Genomic DNA, 22472 nt, shown 5'->3' with positions numbered 1-22472 from the left:
TAATAATAAACAGCACAGTTTCAATAGGCTCTCGCAGCGATAGCTGCTCGGGCCTAATAAAATAATCTGTGGAGTTCCCCAAGGTTCCGCCCTCGGTCCTCTCCCCTTCCAAATATATACACACTAGGATAGAGCGTCACAATTATTCTGATGCCACAAAGCTGTACATTAGTTTATCACCAGGAGAATACAGTCAAGTGTAAATATTCGCTTTTAAATAAAAATGTCTTCAGCTCAATAAAGATAAAACCAAAGTTTTAGTTTCTGGACCAAAACAGGATAGGTTAAAAATCACTGCCCATCTTCAATCTGCTGGTTTAAAACAAGTATAAACAGCTTTATATTTGTTGTTTCCTACCCTTAATCTATTTTTATTTACTATTAAACCTCTTTAATATTACGTTTTTTCTTTCTATAGGTTGATTAAAAGCACTTGAAGTTCCCTTTGGTTGAAATATGCTCTATAAATAAAGCTGCCTTGCCATACATAACTAGATGAAAACACTAATGGGCGTGTATCGCATGCTAGGTAAAATAACTCCAAATAGAAGGAACGTTCTAGTCAAAACCTGTCCACATTCAGTTTGATGATTATTCACCGCCTCGTTAAATAATAACAGCTGTCCTGAAATTCAATCATACAAACAGAACAGTTAGAGTTCAGCTGGATTTTTTCATAAGGCAGCAAACATTACGGAAAGGTCTGGGGAAAACCAAGCTTATTATCCAATAAGGCTGGCTTAGATTATACCAAGTTATTGTCTGCTGGAGGACATGCTGACCACTTTTCCTCACTCTGTTACTTTCTCCTACTTTCATTATTTGCAACATTTGCTGCCATTAACTTTATTTTCTCTCCGTTTCTGGGTTTTTTTCCCCATTGGAAGAGAAACTACCCCCCACCCTGTGACTCTGTGTCATGTTAAGGGAGGGAGTCTTTATCTGAACTATTGCTGCCAAAAACTTCCTGTTCTCCCTCTGGAGATGATAAACAAAGACAATGAGTGTCTTTCCCAGACAAAGTACATCACAGTTTAGCTGTGTTACACAAAGTCACTTAACAGAGTTAAGAGTTAAGTTAATGATGAACTCTAAGAGGGGAAATCATGTTGCACTACAACTGGGAAGAATTTGTTTCAGTTTTATTCCCATCTTAAACACTTTCTAAGTCTCTGGATATTTTATTATTTGCTCTTTTCGCTTTTTTAAGTATCTATAAATCTTTCTCATTCCTTTTTAAGCATAAAATATTCTGTGGTCATTTTTCAATTTCCATGCTATTGCCTCCCAGTTAAGGTGCATTTTTTTTCGCCTAAGGTTCCTATTCTTTATCTTTGTTCTCCTGTGTTAAAAATTCATTTAAACACAAGTTCTATATATTTAAATCTCTTCCGTCAGATTTTCTTCAAAACTTGCCTGCATTTCGACCACAAGATGGCGCTAACTCCCAGCCTTATCAGCTTTGAGTCGCATACCAAACAATTGCTCCCTCTGGGTAGTTTACCACGAGGCACAGAGAATGTGGTTGTAAAACCTGACATTGGCACCAACGTCTCTGGTGGATGTTGACTTTGAGTTTGCACTGAGTCCACTTCATGTTCATGTGGGCCTCAGTGGAGCGAAGCACGGCCAAAGCATGGGAGATTTAAGCGCTTAAGTAGAAGACAACTTGACTTCTTATAGTTTCCCAAAGATCGAAAACGCTTCTTTTGTACCGTTGAGTTGTAATCAGAACAATCTCAGCTGTTTCTAAAAGCCTTTTTGTTTCTCGTTAAAACCAGGAAGCTAGAGCACATCATCCTCTGGTTCCCTGTAGCTCAGAAAATCGTCTTTAAAATACTGTTAGTTTATATATCACTGAACGGCTTTAGCACCACAATACATGAAAGATTTGTTGTTATCAACCTTCCAGACCTCCCAGGTCTTCTGGTTCTGGTTCTGCTCTGCATTCCCAGAACCAGAACCAAACATGGAGAAGCAGCATTCAGCTTCTATGCACCACAAATGTGGAGCAAACTTCCAGAAAACACCAAAATTGCCAAAACACTGAGGCCAAACGCCACCTGTGCAGAGCGGATTTTGATTCTCAGGAAATGGATTATTGATTAGTTGATGTATATTTGCTAAATGATTGCTTGTTTCATATTTGGCTGCTGTTTTGATGGTTTTAAAACACTCAGAACTGCCGTATTCATGAAAACATAAGCTTGACCAGAGACGGCTCAGGGGCATTTTTCACCAAAACACATTTCCTTCTGGAACACATTTTCTTCGCACGTCCGTATTTAAAGAACGTAAAAAAAACCTGAGGGAGTGTAAAGTTTCTGTTATTTAAAACTTATATGAAAACATCTGATTGATTCAGTCAATCATGCGACTGAGGGGACAAAACGAGGTCTGAGTGGGAACTAGAAAGGACACGGCCGACTACAAAGCGGTCAGTTGGTGAGAGAAGAAAAGACAGAAAAAAGGGGTAATGGTAATTCAGAAAGGAAACGGAAGACGTTGAGATCAAGGGTTCATCCTCTCCGCAGCAGCGAATAAGCTACTGACCCAGATCTGTGACACAATGGTTGTTGAGTCTTCAGGTTGTAAAGTCACATTGGGGATTTCAGAGAAAGCTCGCCTCTGTTCTGTGTAGCACAAAATCAAACCACTGTCTCTTTCCCTGTTCTGCCCTGATCCTCCCACTGCTCTGATACTCTAAGTCTCATAGCATCGCTGCGCTTCATTTCCAGCTCTCTGTTGTGCACACTGTTCCCTCCTCCTCCTCCAAACAGGAGTTAAAAAAAACAAAAACAAAAAAAAAAAGCAAAACAACAAAAAAAAACACATAAGTGCACATTTCATTCTTCATGCTGGTGTAAGATTTGGGTTAGCTCTGACTGCAAAGCGGTGTCTTGTGGGGCTCCAAAGCCCACCGACAACAAAAAACGCTCTGCTAGGATCAAGCCAGTAATCATCAAGTTACAGAGTTGGCAAAAAAAAAAGGAGAGGGAAGCATTTAGAGTGTGCTTCTTTTTATCTTTCTTTCTGGCAGACTGAATAGAAGGAAATGAAAGAGCAATATCGCACATTGTAATAATCCCAACAAATCTTAGAATGTGATTAAGCTAATGATGCTAACGTAATGCAATTATCAAAGCAGGCACATGATTGTGCGGCATTTTTCACTCGCCTGCTTCGCTTCTTTAAACTTGCAGCACAAAAACCAAACAAAGATTCAATCTATTACTTTTTATCCAGTGAGATTTTATGTGCAAAATTACAAAGAAAATATGACAAAGTCCTTTAAATGGTGAATCTTAACCACTTCAAAAACTGTAATGTACAGATGTTGGAAATGTGTCATGAATTTTTATGCCTTTGATCAAAATATTTTGTTCATCTATTGCTGGCGTTCCCATATCAGACATCTTTTTTTTTTTTTGTGTAGAACATATTTTCAGCCTTACAGCTGAGCAAAGGAAAATTCCAAAGAGACGTGAGATCTATGCAACAGCCAAATTTCTGTAAGAAATGTAGACAGTACCTTTTTTTAAAAAAATACAGCGTTGATCTCTACTAACTGACAGCAGAAGATAACTAAATGACGTCATACATTAAAGGGCGAAGCTCTTGACATAAATACGTATGGCAGAATTAATAAATATTTAGAATGTGGAAAGAAATCGGGTTTCCTGAGAAAATACAGCCTGAAGGCATTTAGAAAGGACCTAATAACAAATTTTATATCCTCATAACTCAAGTGTGAATTCTGATTGTACCTCAATGAGCTGGTCCAGATGTTTTGCACATACAAAAGTTGTCATATTTGGTTTTGTAGCAAATATGACAACTTCAAAAGATTCAAAAGATTGAATCTGAATATTACACATAAATTAGGATGTCCAAACTGAGGGTTCGCATCCTTTGAATGATGTGGCTGGCTCTTCATCGACCGTGAAGACAGGAAGTGAGCAGCTGTGAAATTCCCAACATTACCCCCGTGTACGTCCTGTCACTTATTTGTTATTTATTATTAATATTTACTATTTGAGCCATTTGTGCCATTGCACTGAGAGTTGAAAAGATGAGCTTGGTTCATGCTTGACACACGTAAATTCCACACAGAAAATAGACGTGCAGAAACAGGCTAACAGCTTTTGCAGCATTTATACTCAATGCGGTTCATCCTCACTGTAGGCCATATTCTGATAGACTCTAGGGGTCAGTATAGGGCGTCTACGGCAAGCGTACAACACTATGCAACTATGCAACCCCAGGGGTTCGATGAGTCGGCCTCAGGGGTTCGGCGGAGCCTCTGCCACGAATGTAAAGACACACTTGTGTAAAGTCGTGATGACACGCCCTGCTTTGCCATCACTTGCTCCAGAGGATCACGTTACATTGCTTAGCCAATCAGAGCTGCGGAGGAGCTCCACTCTCAGCATGGATTTGAACTTGTGTCTTTAATTACTTAAGCAAAACTAACCGTTTTTTTACCAAATTCTGTAGCTTTCGGTGTACTTCTAAATCTGCTCCTTAGTCGCATCTTTTCGGGGTTGGTACTGCCTCTAGTGGTGTGGGGGTGGTAACACAACTAATATAATTACATTACTAAATCAGAATACCACAAAGTCTGTTATTTATTATTAGTTTTTCATTCTCTTAATATATGAATGTAGAGCTAATTAAATGATCTAAAGACCTTAAAGTGGTTCCAGTTTCTCTCGATGGCCAACCTGTTGAAACTGGTAAATTTTAAATACCTTGGCTCGTTCCTGGACAGTCAGCTCAACTTTGCTGAAAACACTGACTATATTTTGAAGAACTGTTCTCAGAGACTCTACCTTTTAAGAAGACTTAGTGATCATGGGGTGCCCCAACTAGACTCTAGTTGGGGCACCCCTATGTTTTGAATTTGGGGGGGGAAAAAAAAAATTTTATTTATCACTACAGAAGGGTTCAGTGAATGCGCATATGAACCTGGTGTGTTCGGTACCTCAAAAAAGGTTAAGAACCACTGATCTGGATGGATGCCGTTCAGAGGACCGTAGTTGCTGAAATGACGTGATTTGACCGTTTCAAAACTGCTAAAGCTTTCCAATCACATAATTACTTTGGTTTAAAGTAATTTTGTGCTCTCCAGCTGTAATGAGCATAAAGTAGCTGACGTCTACATCTCCCATACATTGTCTAGCTAGTCAACTAGACAATGGCTACAAATGTCTTTGTTTTCATGCCCAAAACAAAGAAATATGATGTTTAAAAGTACAATATTTCTGATTGTAATTAAACAAGGAAATTGGAAACCGAAGCAACTGTCACTCATATTAAAGTAACAATGTTTGAAATCTACAGCTGGTAAGCTAGGGACCTAGCTAGCAACCCAAAGTGCTAGCTTGAGCGACAGACCAGCTAACACCAGCTTGTTATTCTTGTGCTACTCTACAAAAAGTAGCACAGTTTGAAAATGACTCATGAATGTACTGTTTTTCCAAGCAAATCTACAAGGGTTTGCTTTTGTTGCCTTTCTATTTTAAACAAAAGCAATGCTATCATTTCACACAGTTTGGTGATACAGCTGCGTTTCAGACTCACACCTGACATGGACATTAGCATCTGTGCCTCTGGCTCTCTCCTTTCTGCAGCTGTGTTTAGACAGCGTCCACATTCCCTCAGGAGAGCACGGCCCCCTGCACTGATGTCTACAAGACGCCCGTGATGGCAGATCATGTCAGGGAGGCAAGAGGGAGAGGGGAGACAAAGAAGCCGGGGCTTGCTGTTTATGCTAACTGATGTGCACTGTGAATTGTACAGGATGGGTGGGACTCTGCATGTGTCGCGGGCAGAGACTTGTGCTGATAAAAAAAGGTCAAAAGATGTGTGCTGGCCTGCCAGTCAGAGTATACCACAAGGACAAGCCTAACCCTGAGAGAAATCACTGAAAAAAACACTCTTGCAGTGCTGCAAGTGTCCACCAGGGGGAGCTCTGAGATTGTAATCCTGCTACACAGTGAGCCAGCCCCCACATCCCCCCTTTTTCTTTCTTCTGTGCTGGCAGAGAGTCCCTATCGCCTCACCTAATTCTGTCTGCTTCATTTTATCCTGCACAAAGCTGACAAATGCATAGGTTATATAGAGAACCAGAGTGAATACACACACACACACCAGAAAACAAAGGAGGGACGCTCCAAGGCTCTGCTTCAGTTTTTGTTTTGTTTTGTTTTTAGGGAGAGGTTGCTGATACCAAGATAGCCATCGATGATGTTGCAAGACACGAGAGTCCACTAAAACCTCAGGTGACATCCAACACGAGGGCATGCGGCAGGATTCAGCCGGCACAAGTTAGTCTGCTGTGCTAGTCTGGGATGCAAGGAGTGGATGATGTCACAGAATTGTTTGGGATGCTCATTTGCCTGGAGCCTTTTTCTTTGGAAGGAGTCAATATGGGAACACAAACCATAAAGCAGTCTGTGGAGATATATATATACACATATAAAAAAAGAAGCCCAAACAAAAATGCAGAAACTGTATCAAATGTAGATGTCTGAATTATCTGCACAGCTGTTTGTGAATAGCTGAAATCCACAAATACTAGAGATCCCCTCTAAATAGTCTATAACTACTTATTTCAATAGTAATTTGTATTAATTTGTACAGTGGAAACCATCTTGGCTCTACTGCACATGATAATATTTGAAGTCTATTTTTTTTCTCAGGTGTCAGGGGTACAGCCAATCAGTGCCAAAGGAGATAAAGGTGCTCCTGGATTGGCTGAATTCTAGACACCAGCCAGTGGCATTTCAGCTATCCTAGATGTATATTTTTAGATATGCTCTAAGGAGGATTTCACAGATACAGTATGTATTTAGAGACCTTCCACAGGTAAATCCATGAATATTGAAGCACAAAAAGGATATATATGTATAAAAGAAAAAAGAAAGAAAAAGACCTATGTAATTTTTTTTCTGCCCAAATCACCTTTTGCCAAAAAAGAGTTGGTGATTTTTACTTATTTATTTATTTGTTTATTTTTTTTTACAGAAACACTTTCGGCAAAAAATGACTTACACCATTATTTTACAAAAGTGACAATGTAATTTATCTTTATTCGTTCCAGCTGTGTTTTTCACAGAGTCCTACAACAACCTGTGAGTTTTCATTTGTCTGCTCTTCATTTTAATCCTCACCTTTTCTCGCCGTTTTGTTTCTGACATCATGTTTTGCTCACTTGTTCCTGTAACAAGGTTTCTTTCGTAATGCCGGTTTGCAGTAAAGCTTCCGTAAGGTTTAATAACTCGCAAGCTCTCATTGATCCGCCTTGCAGTAAACATGAGGTCAGAGGTGGTCGGCGCCATTGATACCCAACTTCCTGTGTCCCTCTGCACTGACGGTGCGGTGTAAATCTACAGAGCTCTATAAACTCCAGGACTGCCTGTTAAATCAATTACAATGATCCACTGGAGACTTCGGCTGCGGTGTGATTTAACAGAGTTCACCTGAACAACATGATACGGCTGGTTAACTCTGAGTCAAGCCATGGACTAAGCATCCTGATCTGATGTCTGCAGAAGGACATGAGTTGTGTCAGATTGTTTGTTTTGTTTCCATCACAGCGATTCAAGCAGTCGAGCTTCGTCTTCAGCGTCAAAACTCCCAAAAAACATATATAATAAAGGTAAATGATTTGGTAAAGTCTCCGCTGTCTTACGTTTTTTTCCTCGTTAGCATCGCCAACAAAAACACAACCGAGTTTAAGGTCCAGAGCCCGACTGTCAGGCGGTGAGAAAGGCACCCAGATAAAGAGCGTGTTGTTTCAAGTGTGTGTACTTGTGTGTCCCATTTGCCTAATGATCATTACGGTGCGGTTGGTGGTAGGTGGATTGTCTCATGCTGTAAATCCTTAAAATCATGTTGGCTTCCCAAACTCATTAAGCCAGTCTCACTCTGCTGATCACACACAGCTCCACATTTGACCCCAGCTGTGTGTATGTATGCGTGTGTGTGTGTGTGCTTCTTGGATGCTGGTTTAGAGTTTGTGTGAGTGTGTGGGCTTCTCAGTGTACCATAATTTGCTTTATTTTCTGGCATGAAAGTGCAAAAAGATGTACCTGAAGATGAATTTCCTGTCTATATTTTTGTGCGAGAAATCGAAAATGAGAAAGAAACATTAAAGAATTTGCCTTTTAATTTAATAGATGTTCTTAGTTTCTATTTTTTTATTACCTTGGCGGTGCTGGAGGATTTCTCGAGTTGCTGGAAGTAACTTCCTGATTATATTTCTTCACCTCCCAGAGACCCAGAATGAGCTGATACACCTGCTTTGTGGGAACGCTTTCACATTAGAACTTGTTTTTCTTTTGTTTCATTTTGTATTCCAGGCTGCTCAGAATTCCCAATTATTAGTACCGACAAGCCATTCATTCCAATTACACTTAAGAGGAAAAATGTGCAGAAGTAAGCATGGCACGCGGAAGTGAAATTGATCGTACCTCGCCGCTGGTATCTGCAGCTGCCAATTGATGACTGGCTGCGTATGGACAGGGTCCGGCCGGCACTCACAGAAAGCACTTTAGGTTTTGTTGTGCATTTACAAACAAGCTGCCACGGATAAATACACAACGTTTCACACAGATTACAGAGAATTTCGCCAGCCCGGGCAAAGACACCGGTGTGTGACCAAGTTTGAGGTGAAACATTGGCTTCATTGACAAACTAGGCTGGATTTCAAGTGTGCATGTCTGAGCATATGTGCATAAATAAAGGGCAGAACACTTTGTTTACCGTTTCTTTTTATAGTCCTAAAATGAATAAACTCATCTTTGATTTTGTATCAATTAGGCCTGTCGCCATAAAAAAATTTACTGGACTCAAAGTTATTGTGATAAACAATAATACTGCTGTTTTGAGACCAATTATCTCAATATAATGGTAACAGCATAATAATAATAATTCAAGAACACATTCTCAAAGATCAATAAACTTTAAATTCTGATGAACATTTAACACTGAAACTGGAAGAGATTTTAAATAACCAAAATAAGTAAACAAAACAACAAATAAAATAAACTATGAAGTCTCTGTAAACAAAATTATCCTTAAAAAAAGGGTTAGTTAAGACCAAAACACTTTCGTCAGGCAGTTTTTGGCAGAAAGAAAAACAATTACAAATTAAAAAGAAAATTATTGAGCTTGTTTTAATTTATCACACAATGAATTGATTTATTGCTTATTGCGAGAATCAATTCAACTGGAGCTCAAGTAATGTACTTTTAACCATTTCCCTTTTGAACGATGGTGAATTGGATCTTTGGTCATTGCGTCAAAACAGAAATTCAAAGAAGAGATAAGTTGAAGGGAAGACGTTCAACTTTCACCTGGAAAAAAAGAGAAACTTTAGACATTACATTAAGGGAAAACAAACACGTGGGACACGAGCACATGTAAAGCGGGATCTTCTGGTTTTCTCCAAACGTAACCCTACGGAAACGAGGAGGAGGAAGTGGCAGACAGAGGAACCACCTTGACAGCACCACCGCGAGCCGCTTACCTGGCGCAGGTTGCGTGTGACGCGCACGTCATGCCAGGCGTTGTCGTTGAACTTGCCGTTGACTGGCTCGACCAGGGCCTCGAAGGCCCCAGAGCCCAGGTTGATGACCAGCCAGACGGCGCCGCTCTTCAGGGACAAGTTCACGTAGTCGGCCGACTTCCCGGTGTGCAGCATGAGGCCGTTGCGTTGCAGCGTCCGGAAGGAGAGCGTTATTTCGTCGGTGCTGCTCTGGATGGGGGTCAGGGACAGGTCGTAGCAGAAGAACTCGTTGCCCTTGAAGGTGGCAACGGACTCTTCCTTACCTTCAGAACAAACACACACAAAGAAAGAGAGAGGAAAAACTCATAAATCAAAAAGGGAGAAGACGAACAAACCTCTTTCTACCCAGAGTCCCACTTCGTGTGAAAGTATTCACACTCCTTAAAATTATTGCATGTTTTGTGATGGACCATTTAAACATAAACTACCTAGCCAAAAAAAAAAGAAGTTACCACCCGCACAAGCTTGACAGATGGCACCAAGTAATTTAACCCCAACTGATGCAATGAGTGCCTTCCCATTTCTTAACAACCATGCCAGAAGACATGGTCAAGGAAATGACAGAGGAAAGTTTGTTTAAGAAAAGAACAACTTAGGAGATTGGAAGAACTACTGAAATCTGGTTAAGAACTGTCTGACGCATTATTAAAAAAACCTGGAAGGAAAGAGCGGAACCATCATCTTCAATGAGGAAGAAATGTGACCTGGAGAAAGTCCTGACTGATTGTGATCGGGGAAAAACTTTAATGTTTAGTGAAATCATAACAGAAAAAAAAGACCAGTAGAACTTTAAGGCATAAGAAAACCACTAATCAGTGAATCAGTGGACTGTTGAGCAAAGTGGTCTAATGAGTTCAGATTGACCTTCTTCCACAGTGATGGAAACATCATGGTTAGAAGAGAGGCAGTTGAACTGATGTACCCATCATGCCTAGCATCCACTGGACATGGCAGTAGACAAGTACTGACCTCTATGTCCAGCAACATTGAGGTTCACCGACAACTTAAACATACCGAATGACCAGATTATTCCATCCTTCCATCCATCAGTGGATTGTTTCGTCCCTAATCAGACGGGCACATTCCAAGATGACAATGCCAGGATTCATCAGAGAACATGAGACATTATTTTCACACATTGACTGACCTCCAAAGACTCTGGACCTTCGCCCCACTGAGACTCTTCTGAATGTCTGGAGAAGGTCAGATCCTCCGTTCATCATCAATACAAGATATTGGTGAAAAATGTACAAAACCACAGACAGACACCAATCTTGTAATGCTGCAGAAACTTATGGTGTGTGTGCCGCAACCAAAGCCAGAGACGGTTCAACTTTTTCCTGGCCAGGCGTTGTGTATGGTGTGGTGTGTGCTTTTCAGAATTTCACATGTGCATAAATATACATTTCGTGTACCCTTTCCATTTACATTCTGATGCGCTTAAATCAAATCCGAAGCCACCAACAGCATCTCAGTAGTTGACTAATTAATAAATAAACCCCTAAGTGTAAGCAATTTAATCTCATAAATACAGAAAACCGAAACATAGAGACTGGGAACACTAACAGTGGTCAGGAGAAGAAAAGATGTGTTGAAGTGAAGTGGCGCTCCGTTTGTTCCAACATTTGAAAACTGAGGGAATATGGGCACAACTGCAAAGCTGCAAATGGCCCTGCGCCAAAAACTGACAGGCCAGGCAAGAAGAGCATTTTTAACCCAAATATTAGTCATGCACTCCACAGAATTGGCCCCTAGTAAGACAGAAATATACAGTTTGCTGAAAGTCACCAAGAGAAAACTGCAAAAATGATCTTTTGACCTACATGTAAAACTGTATGTGGGGAGAATTACTAACGCATCTCGACCCCATGAACACACCGTCATGCGGAGTTGGATATTCTCTTCAGCAGGGACGCTGAAGCTACAAACACATGCTCACCACGTTGTTTTCTTCTTTGAAAGAAAAGAAAGGAAGCCATGTATCATTTTTCTTCCATTTGACAATAATCCACAACTTTGTGCTAGTCCATCACGGCGGATAAAAACAGGTGCTGACATCTCCGCTGAAGCCTGCCAGCCTGCATACAGCACATGGCCCCCTTCCACTGCATTAGGCTTCATTCACACACTAACAGTCAAAACAGGCAGCCTGCACAGTGGACACATGTCAGGCATCAGTCTAACAGCAGCCAGGGAGAACTTTGTGTATGCATCTGTCAAAAGCAGAACACACACCTGCAGCTACCGGCGCGCAGATAGCGAGGCCTTCGAGAGCGTTCGCAGTGGTGAAAACTCAATTTCGCTCGACAAAAATACAAACGGTGAAGCTCAACTGGCGCGAGGAGAAAGCTCCGCTCGTGTAATTCCACAACACTTTCTTTGATTGCTTCCATTTATTTGCTGTTATTGTTCTTTCACCTGTTAGATACTCAACCTGGGGGCTGGACGATGTGGCTGAAAAATGTGTCAGGACATAAGCGTTTAAAATCAGACTATTTTTATAATTATGGATAAGTTTTAAATATCTGAAATTCTGCCAAACTGGTGGCGCGACCTTTCCTCTTTTATTTGCAGTTTTCACTTCGCACCGTTTGTTTTCTATTTATTTTTAAGCAGCTATGACGAAAACCTGAAACTGCTGCTGCACAAGTTACTCAACAAGTTGTTGCTAGGTAACCAAATAGTGAGTGAGTTAATGTCGTCATGAGAGGTTGAGCCGCTCAAATCTTCTTCTCCCAGAATGCTGTGCAGTTCTGGATGGGAGTTCAGTGAATATTCTATCAGATGTGTTATATATTGATAGTGAGCATGTATTTATCACAACATATAATGTTATCGACCTATTATGTATAACTCAACATGCTGAGGAATTTTTGGAATTCTTTTTATATTTCCTTAAATTGAGGTATTATTTATTTTCCAGGTTATTAATGCCGGGTTATAGCAAAATCAAGTAACTTCAATATCAAAAATCAACTTAAATCTGGCAGTGAATGACATAGTAATCTTTTTTATCTGCGAATATGACAGATGGAAGTATTTGACCAACATTCTTTTTTTTCTAATTAAATTGGCAGGGATGTTTTTTCCTTATCTTTCTTGTTCATTTTATGCCTGAGGTTCAAATCTTTACATTTTTCTGTAACGTACTTTGAATACAAAATGTACTATGCAAATAAATCTACCCAAGATATAAAGCTCAAAAAAGTTTTTGCTTCATGGTTTGCTATGACGTTGAAATTTCTATGAAACAACTTTTATCAAAGTTTGAAAATAAAGTCAAAAAGACAAAATTCTGCCAGGTAAAACTGGCTAGGAAGTATAATTTAGAATCATCTCTGGACACCGAAAACAAAATATAGAACAGAAAAGCTCTTTGGGGAAAGGACGGACGCAGAATGTTGCCAGCACCAGCAAAAAGCCTCAACTCCCTCTGCAGTCAACAATTGCATGAGCAATAACTTAAAGATGCATTGGAGTTGCTGTGTCTCTGTGAAGTTCCACACTTTTTGACTCCCTGGAGGAGGACACACCGTCGACCCAGCCTCAGGTAATAAAGTTTGGGGCTGAAAAAGGAAGGAAACGGTGCGAACCAAACAAAAAAACACCCTGGATGGCTCGGATTGGTGCACCGCCAAATCTAGTTTATTCTCAGGCTCTATTACAACAAAATGACTTTAAGAGTCCTGGGTGCATTGCCTTGGGGGAAACAGGCTGGGCCAATTTAAGGAGGTGGTCGGTTTTCACATTGCAAGCTAAATCTCATGAGCGACTATGTTTACCACTCAAGCAATCACAGGTCAAAGGGCAAGTGGGGCGGAGAAGGAAAAACAGCCATCCTGTAAACCCCGGAGTGAGAATGCGATGTTAATTTTTCATACATGGAGGTTTAAAACAGAGATAGAAAATGTTGTGCAATTTCGTCTAGAATATAAGTGCCTCTCAGAAGGCATAAGTGTTAAGTGACACGCTAACTGCTGTACTTTGGAAACATTTAAGTCTGTGACACAGCTCAAATACGAGCGCATAATATGGGTGGATACGCTCACAGAAAACCAAAACATCCCAGGGATGAAGGCAGGAAGTGAGGGACAAATGGCATCCAGACAGAGAAAGCTACTTAAAAAAAGAGCACTTTGGCATGAATTGAAATTTAGAGCAATCTCAACTGAAGTGTGGATTGTCATAAAAAAAGAAAAAAAGGGGGCATCAAAGGAGAGAGGGAATGAGATGGGGAGGGGGAAAAAAATGACACACAAAAAGCAAATCCCCTAAGAGCAGCATCTTGGCGGCGCCTCCGTTGCTGATGTAGGAAGAACAAAAGCGTAGCAAATGGACCACGGCAAGCATTTTCAATTATGTACTAAGTTGCCCCCCCTACACCTCCACCACACACACACACACACACACACGCACACACACACACACACACACACACACACACACACCCACCCCTATAGAGGAGGCTGTTAACAGTAAGTAACAAACAGCTTGTGATTGCTTCCATGAGCTCAGCGAGATGCAGCGGGGGGGCCGAGGAGCAAACAAGAAACTTTCTTTTGTTTATGTCTTTTTAATGAACAGAAGGCTGAGAGGAGGAGATAAAGCCGGAGAGGACCGGTGAGTGACGGCGGCGGTGGGACCGTTCACAGCAGCAACAGTCAGTCCAGTTATGACGCCGCTGCAGTTCTTCCATAAACCAGATTCACACAAACATATGAAGCCGTCCGACTGTGTTTAGCAGCGTTTTGGAAAAGGATTTGACTTCCTGTTTAGTTTTTTGCTTTTTTTTGTTACACAATTGTTTCAGATCCAGCTATCCATCTTCTACGCCTTTATGTCCAAGCAGGGTTGCCGTAACGCTGTGTTATGCAATAACAATTCATATAGTTAACTAAAGCTAACCATGCAATGAAAACATTTCTGTTTGCTGAAATAAAAATGGGAATTAATGGGGAAAATTTTGTAGCTACCTGAAACTGTTTTGTGGGTTTAGAAAAGTAACTAAAACAAACTGAAGTTACAGATGCAACATCCTTCACTCTCCTGTTCATGAATCCATTTATTCACCATTTGAACTGATGTGAAATGATTTTTTTCTTGCGCTAGGCCGCAAAATGGCAACAGCAAAAGTGGGGAGAAAACACCAGAGTCAGTTGGTTGATCAACAATAATTGAATATTTATTTTTGAAAATTGCATATTATTACCCAATCAGTGTATACATAAACACAATACTTTGATCTTTTTGAATTCTGCACCTAAAAATGAACCAAAGTATGAAAAAATTAAAACTACTATAAGTAATAAAAACTAAACTAAAGCTAACCAATATTTAACTAATAATAGCTAAAAAAAAAAGGCAAACACACTATAAAAACTAATTAACAGCAACTGAATTAGACAAAAAGTCACAATGAAATAAAAGCTATTATGAAAAACCCAAAACTACTGGAACCCTGGCAACAGCGCCGCAGTGAGTAGCAATGTAATAAAATTGTTCTTTAAAATATATCAAAACACTTTTAAAACCATGCTATGTATAAGAAACACAAAGTGTAATTCAATCCTTGAAATTGTTTTGAATTGTTTTGCCTTGAACAACATGTAGGATAATACCAAGGGTTCTAACTACGAGTCTGAAAAGGTGATTAAACGTAAAAAAGTTCAGCATTTATTCACCAAAGTTTCAGTTTAAGTTATGATGGTTAAAAACATAGTCATTTCTAAAACAGGAGGTAATGTTATTACATAATGTGGTAGAAAGTATTGCAAAAAAAATTGTCCAAAAAAAAAGAAGCAATCAATTCCTGCACAGCAAATCTCATGACCTTCAACCCAAACTTGAAGGTAACTCCTTTTTTCCATACTCGAGCAGGTTTTTTAACAAGCAAAAATGATCATTTGAAAATAACTTTTTGCATTTATTCAGGTTAGAATTGTAAGATGTTAATATTTGTCTGATAATGCCAAACATTTATGGTTCAGGAAAATGCAGAAAATAAGAAATATACCATCAATCAAACCCTGTTTCACACCACTGTAAGATACCCTGTCCTATCTCTATGAAGTTATTTCTTTTTATCTTCTTTGCACTAGAGGTAATCTGCAATCCCCCTTTGCACAGCAGTACACAGAAAAATCCCACAACTGTTTTAAATAATGTCTCATTCGTCTTCGTCTCTGAGACCACTTCAGATTCCATGAATGCAGGCTTGTCACTGTACATCTGTTTTCCCTCTTTCCTCTGGTGCCCATAGCTCACTCATCCTCCTTTTCCCACGGCAGCACTCCTGTGATAACACACGCGCGCGCACACACACACTTGGGGTATACATTTTTCACTTAGATCAAATCTGTTTCTGAAGAAAGCCCGTGAGCAGACTGTCTAACCAGAACAAAGATGAGGCACAGCACAGACTAAAGTGCTGTCAAGGTCTCAATTAACCTCAGAGGAAGCTCTGCGCACTGTACAGAGATGATTCATTTGAAAGTTAGCCACCCATAATAGCATCTTTATTATTAATTAAGACCTGAGCTCCCTTTGAGTTTGTTTGACAGACCTTTGGCACTTAGCACTGTTCAGCAGAAAAATGATACCGCTTCGCTTTCAGGCGATGCAACCAACAACTGTTCCAAAGATCAACAAATGCACTGAAACAACTTCCGGATGAGAGATGAACACACCAAGGAAGTGGAAGTCTCATTTTTGCTATTTTAAGCTGCAGTTCTGTTGGTGACTATGCAGCTGAGCCTGTGAATGTCTGAGGCCGTGGTTCTCAATCAGATAAAGGTGTATTACACCTTCCTGGTTGGAGAAGGTCTCTTTCTCTAAAGTGAAGGAGGTTGGGTGTTTCATTCTTGACTGACAGACAGACTTAGTAAGAGATAAAGAATGAGACCAAAGAAATACAACTTTAAGTTACAGAAGAAACCATTAGAGGCCAGCTGTTAGCCTGTTGTAGCATTCTCACGTTCAGTAGAAGTCATTTTCATCGTGCCTATCACTTTGCCACCATTTCTTGTTTGTACTTGGACACACTGGTTGCTACACAAACATTTTAAAAGAGAGTAAAAGAGCCTCCTTAAATGTTTCTGTAATCGAGCGTTGTGCCCTAATGCTCTTAGTAACCTACTCTGACAAGACAACAGGACTACTCAAGCGCTACACCTATCTTACCAAACTTTTCTTTGAAAGATAGAACAGTCTTTCAAAGCCAATAGAATTCACCATCATCAAAGTTATAGTTCAGACACACTCGGGATTGTCCCTCAGGTGTGATGGAGTCTGAATGGGAGCTCAAGCCATGTCGTGCAGTGATTGGTTCCTGCTGCTTTTTGGGTTGTTCTGGACCAGATGCAGCCTGTGGGGATGGAGCTGGATCCAGACAAACGTCCCGTGTCCTTGGTCTGGGTGTGGATGACATGGTGCACTTTGCCTCATTGTACCTCTGGGGATTGCAATTTCCTGTCAAGTGGACTGGGAGCTCCTAAGCCCCGGGTGTCTCTGCTGCCAGGGGCCTGAGCAGGCACCTGGTGGCCAAAGTGAAAGAAGCCCAGCTCAACCTTCACAGGGGGGGAATAGTACTTGAGGTTCGATGGAGGTTGCTCTGTGCTCTCTTCTCTCCTTGTGCCTCTTTGGCCTGAGGCCTATTGCCCCCCATGCTTCGCTGTCAACCTATCTCCATATTTAGAGGATAGATGTGGGGGAATGCCTAGTGGCCACCTCCCAGGGATTGCTGCCATTTCCAGGAGCCGAGGCTTCCTGCCCCCTGCTGTTCTTCAGTAGTAAATGCTCTAAGATTTATGTCCTTCGCCAACCTAATAGCTTCTTGTCACTTCCAGGTGACAAATTAGCACACACATCTACTGCACACACACACACAAGTTCATATTTTTACCAATATTAGGACTTTGTATTGACTTCTAATCATTTTAGTAACTGCATTTATGCCTAACCAAAGCATTTACCCTGACCAAACCATTATCAGTATATTCCTAACCTTAACTGAACTTTATTCACTCCATACCTCTAAACCTATCCCCTAGCCCTACAAATAGTGACTGGGTTAAGATGAAGTTTACTAAATATGCCAGAGAAGGTACTGAATAGAATAACTACATGAGCAGACACGCACACACTTATACTACAAACAGACTCCACCTCAGAACCTACCATCTCAGACACCTATACACTCTCTTTCACATGCCCATATTCCAGAAGGCTGAAGGTCATACCAACACCGGTTCAACATAATGCAACCCATCTACTTTGATTACAGGGGCAAGCCTCATTTAATAAAATCAATTATGCAATTAGGACACTATCCCCAGATATCGCTTTTGAAGAGAAATAAAAAGCCCTGGCACACATCCGCCACCAGCTTCCTGATACGGCATGCCTGGAATGCCGAGGCATAAATACATACAGTTACACAAGATCTTTTTACATCCCTAATTAACATTAAAACTAAAACTTAATTAAACTGGTCAAATCTAGTTTATAACTCTTTCCCCCCACCCCTCCTTGTTCCTATTTTTTCAAGCTAAGTTTAAAATTAAATTTTAAGAGTTACATCCCTTTTATTTTAAAATAAAAGAAATACGCTAATCATTAGCAAATGTTGCAATGACCGCATCTATACGACATTAAATCAGTTACTTTCAGACCAATGCAGGTCCATCTTACAGTAAAACTCCTCCTCAGGTCTCCACCTTTTTCCTCCAGTCAGCCTTCTCAGACAAAAGGTGTTACTAACTTTGACCTTTGCCACATCTGTCACGAGGTGCCACCAACAATAAGCTCAAGGCTACACTAAAGACATTGTGTCAAGCAGCGTGTCTCCTGCACTCTGTGTGTGAGAGGTAAAGTGGGTGGGAGAAAACGAATCGAGGGAAAGAACAGAATAACCAGCTCAGTAGAATTCCTGCCTTAGACTTGGACTCGTACACGAACTCTCCTCCCACGCACGGCACCCAAAAAGTATTGACGCCGCTGTCAGAGATTCACTTGCAAGCCAAGAGAGATGATGAGTGCGAGTCTGAATAAATATGCTACAATTCCTGGCTGCCATGAAAAAGCCAGAGTTTCTGATTTGTCCGGCCAGAAGAACTAGAGAAACAACAAACATGAGAAGCTCTATTCCAAGACGTGGGACGCATGAGTCGACAGATGATGAACCTTCCCACAAGTCGCGGCTGATTGGGCGACGTATCACGAATCATAAGATCACTTCAGAGAAGGCGAAACAAATAAAGATCAAGAGAAGGCAAACTGTCGCTGCACGTGTGTGTTTGTAGGAAAAGGATCCTAAACCTAGATGACCACACGCTGGCAAAACTGCTCGTCACAACACATTACCTCGCCGCGCTCTCTCAAACACACGCACACCCACCCACGTGTGCATGCACAGTCACCCTCTATTAGCTTTCAATGACTGCCATCTGCCCTGCAGAGAGCATATCTGACAGATTTGGAAAAAAGCTTCAACAGCAAGATGAGAGAGAGCGGTAAGAAATGCAAGGGCTATTTGAAAGCTTAGATGCTGCCTCATGAATCAAACAGGCCTGCTGGGTCCACAGGCGGCGGTTAGATTCCTGCGCTTTCTGCAAAGCTCCTGCAAAAGGCATGTCGTTTCCTTGAACGCTTTTCAAGTATTTCTGCCTAGCTATGTTGTGAGTGTGTAAGCTGTGTATGTTCATAAAATATATATCAATAAAAAAAAATCTAACACCAAAAAAATCCCAATAGTGCACAAAAGATTGTTCGTCCACATAGCACATTTTAATATTATAGAATCAAAATGGAATGGAAAGCAAAGGCAGCAATGGAGGACGGCACTGAGGGCTGAGACAGTGGGTTTGGAAACGTTTCATAGTCACAGCTAGTGTGCAAAAAGACTGCAGAGGCGGAATGATGTACTGCATCCTCCCTCAGTCTCAGTAGGTTCCGTATTGAGTTTTACTCTGTATTGATTATGTTTGCTGTCTTTCTTCAACTTTCAGTTGTCTTTAACAAAAACATCTAAGGTACTTTAAGACAGGGCAAAAAGTCAATGAACCAAGACATTTTGTCTGATATAATTGACCTCTAAGAGCAATAAAGAGGACCTCTTGAGTATTCACAGATTCACCTATTTGCTCATTGTTCTGTGGAATGCAACTCCAAATTATCCACCTGTATGATTGTTCGGATGCAGCGACTGAGATAGATGGAGTGGGGGTTCAAACCCAAAACCCATCACCAATCCATTATTTATCTAAAATAATCAAAAGTTAACTAGCCAATCCAGAAGCACTCTCCATTTTCCTTGGCGCTGTTTGGATGTACCCCCAAGAGCGGATAAAAGGAAAACAGTAGACGTTAGCTTCTGCAGTACGGCTAACATGGTTCCCAATGTACAGATTAATATATATTAGGTATATTTTGTATTTTTTACAAACATTTTAAGGGGTTCTCTGATACAGATTGTAGCTATTTGTGAGCAAGAGCATAGATAAGTAAGGCTGTAGATATCAGCCTGTACGGTCATGCCAAGAAGGTTTCTATTGTGTGTATTAATGCATTAAAATAGGTTGTTATAGGCATTTTTAGAGTGAATCTCAAATATTTGCAGTTGTGGTACCCAAATCCTGTGAATACTGGGGGTCCACTGTCTATGGCCTATCACATGGTATAACAGCACACCAAATAAAATTAGAAAAAAAAATAAAATCTAATTTCCCAAGGAAAACCGTGTCAGTAAAACGTAAAATGTTGTTTCTGAGCCATCTGTTGTAGCTGCATTTCTCTAAACACTTGTGAAAGCATGACATATATTCTCAGACTCCCGGTTTAAGAAACACATTTGGAAGTTCAAAGACTTGCCAAACATCATTCTGCAATAATATATCACCACATCATCCTGAACACAAGCCGTTGTGAGAACTTCCCAGTGCTAAAGATCTGCATTTATGCATTAGAATTTAACAAACAGAAATGTTTGCCACGAACTGCTGAAGTCAAAAGTGCATGTTGGGATGCAGGAATGTATGTAATTAAGTAGGTAGTAATTACAATAATTACATATTTTGATGGAAAAACTCTCCTATTTTCTACTGTAGATGTTGGTTCTTGCCAGAGTTAAGTGTGTCCTGTGACTGCTTAGCTTCATCAACTGAAACCCAGGAACAAGGTTCCATCTACAAATCCTCTTCACTTCTCCTCCTCCTCTTTACAGAGGGTGATTACTGCACATTTTGATCTAAAGGCTGATTGGGAACCTTAAATGAAAGAGCTATAATTTGAAATCTGGGCAGTCAATTTACTTGGGGCTATTGTTCTGGTGACATGCAAAATATGTTGTCTCGCATGACTGTTGCAACAACAGATTGTTTCTTCATATCTGAAGCATGCTTGTCGGGAGGAAAAAGGAATAAATCTACATGGCCTGTGATGTTTTAAATAAGAATATTACGCCTTAAGTTAAGACATAAGGGCTAAGGGTCGCAGCAGACAGATGAAAACTTACAGAACCTTCCAATTACCTTTCCTCCCTTAGTTCAATAAAGCTCAGTTCCAAAAAAATATATAATTACAACATTTCTTTTCAACATTATTTAATCCTTGAGAAACAATGAAAATGTTTCTAGATAGGAAATAAATTACAAAACTCAAAAATTGAATTTTCAGAGCCCCTGGCAAAAGGAGAATCAATAAGATAACGTTTTACTCCTTCACCTTCAGCTGCTGCTCAAGGGCACATTTATGGTGTTTGGCTGTTTAATGTAATCCTTTATGTCATTATGTTGATTGACAGAAGCTAAAGGTAGTGTGACTGATGGGGATGCAACGAAGACTACCATTGGTTTTAGTTGTTAAGTTGTCAACATAAATCTTAAATATATGCATTGTATATAAAAGAAAAAGGGATGGCACACTTTGCTACAAATTGTCCACTCTATGACAACTAGATAATAAGGTTTCAGGGTGTTGCATTTCAGAGGTGTATAGAATAAGTGAGGGTGAGATAAGTAGGTCAGCTGTGCTAGCTTGACTGTGACAAATGTAATATGTAGATGTGCTGTGGAATTTGATGTATTTTGGGTAGTTTAAAAAAAATGAAGGCAACCCCACACATCTACTCTGACAAGTCACCAGTAGCACAGCTGTTTAAATTAGCTAATCAACGACCGATGTGATGATCTGACCATCACGTTAATATTTGCAAAAATGAATGAAGCCCGACAACATAATACTGTAACAGACAGAATGTTCTGTTCTTTGTGTGGGAAATTTTTGCATATTTTTTGGTGTTGAATTCTTATACACTAGTGGAGAGAGTGTCAGTTAGTTGCCATGGCAACGGGGCTGCGTGTAACAGGGGGCGTTTACATGACAACGATCCAACAAAAACGGAAGTTTTGTTCCGTTTTTGTTGGATCGTTTACACGAAAACGTTCTAATTACGATCTGTGTTTACACAGTAACGGCACACATCGAAAACGTGTAATGCTCTCGCTGCGCCTAGTTGGTGCTAGGTTCTTTGAAACTGAGTGCGCATGTGTTAAAAAAATAGTTTTACTTGAAGGCATGTGGATTCGTGTTTCCCTATCAGGTACCGTTCTCCCATAGATTGGGAGAAAACACGCATTGTGTGCGTCTGATTAGGGCGCATGCAGTTGGAAAAAGTGGGATAACTTTGCTGCAACACCTTGTTTGAGCTTTCACGGTGTCCGTAGCGGGCCCCGGACTGGAAGCTGTTTATTGTTTTTACCTTGGAATGGCCAACAGTCTGTTATTCCTATATAAATTTGATAAAATAGGAGCTCCCGCCCTTCCCATATCCGTGTCCTCTGTCACCTTTTCCAGCAGTTAAAACAGTTTAATCCGTTGCTAACAAGGTATAACCTGTTTTTCC

The 22472-nt window shown here is 40.5% G+C and overlaps 1 protein-coding gene across 7 annotated transcripts in view; it reads right to left on the bottom strand.

The window, feature by feature from the left end:
* The window catches only part of nrxn2b (neurexin 2b), an 825611-nt gene that overhangs the window by 546945 nt on the left and 256194 nt on the right, over nucleotides 1–22472 (bottom strand). For all 7 annotated transcript variants that reach the window (XM_015016195.1, XM_015016655.1, XM_015016584.1 and 4 more), the window contains one exon: nucleotides 9536–9837. In XM_015016195.1, coding sequence (XP_014871681.1) covers nucleotides 9536–9837 — 302 coding nt within the window. The remainder of the gene's footprint in view (nucleotides 1–9535; nucleotides 9838–22472) is intronic.

Source organism: Poecilia latipinna, unplaced genomic scaffold (assembly GCF_001443285.1).
Source record: "Poecilia latipinna isolate Pla-1442-1.1 unplaced genomic scaffold, P_latipinna-1.0 Scaffold6, whole genome shotgun sequence".
NCBI lineage: Eukaryota > Metazoa > Chordata > Actinopteri > Cyprinodontiformes > Poeciliidae > Poecilia > Poecilia latipinna.
This window is presented reverse-complemented; position numbering and strand designations above follow the sequence as displayed.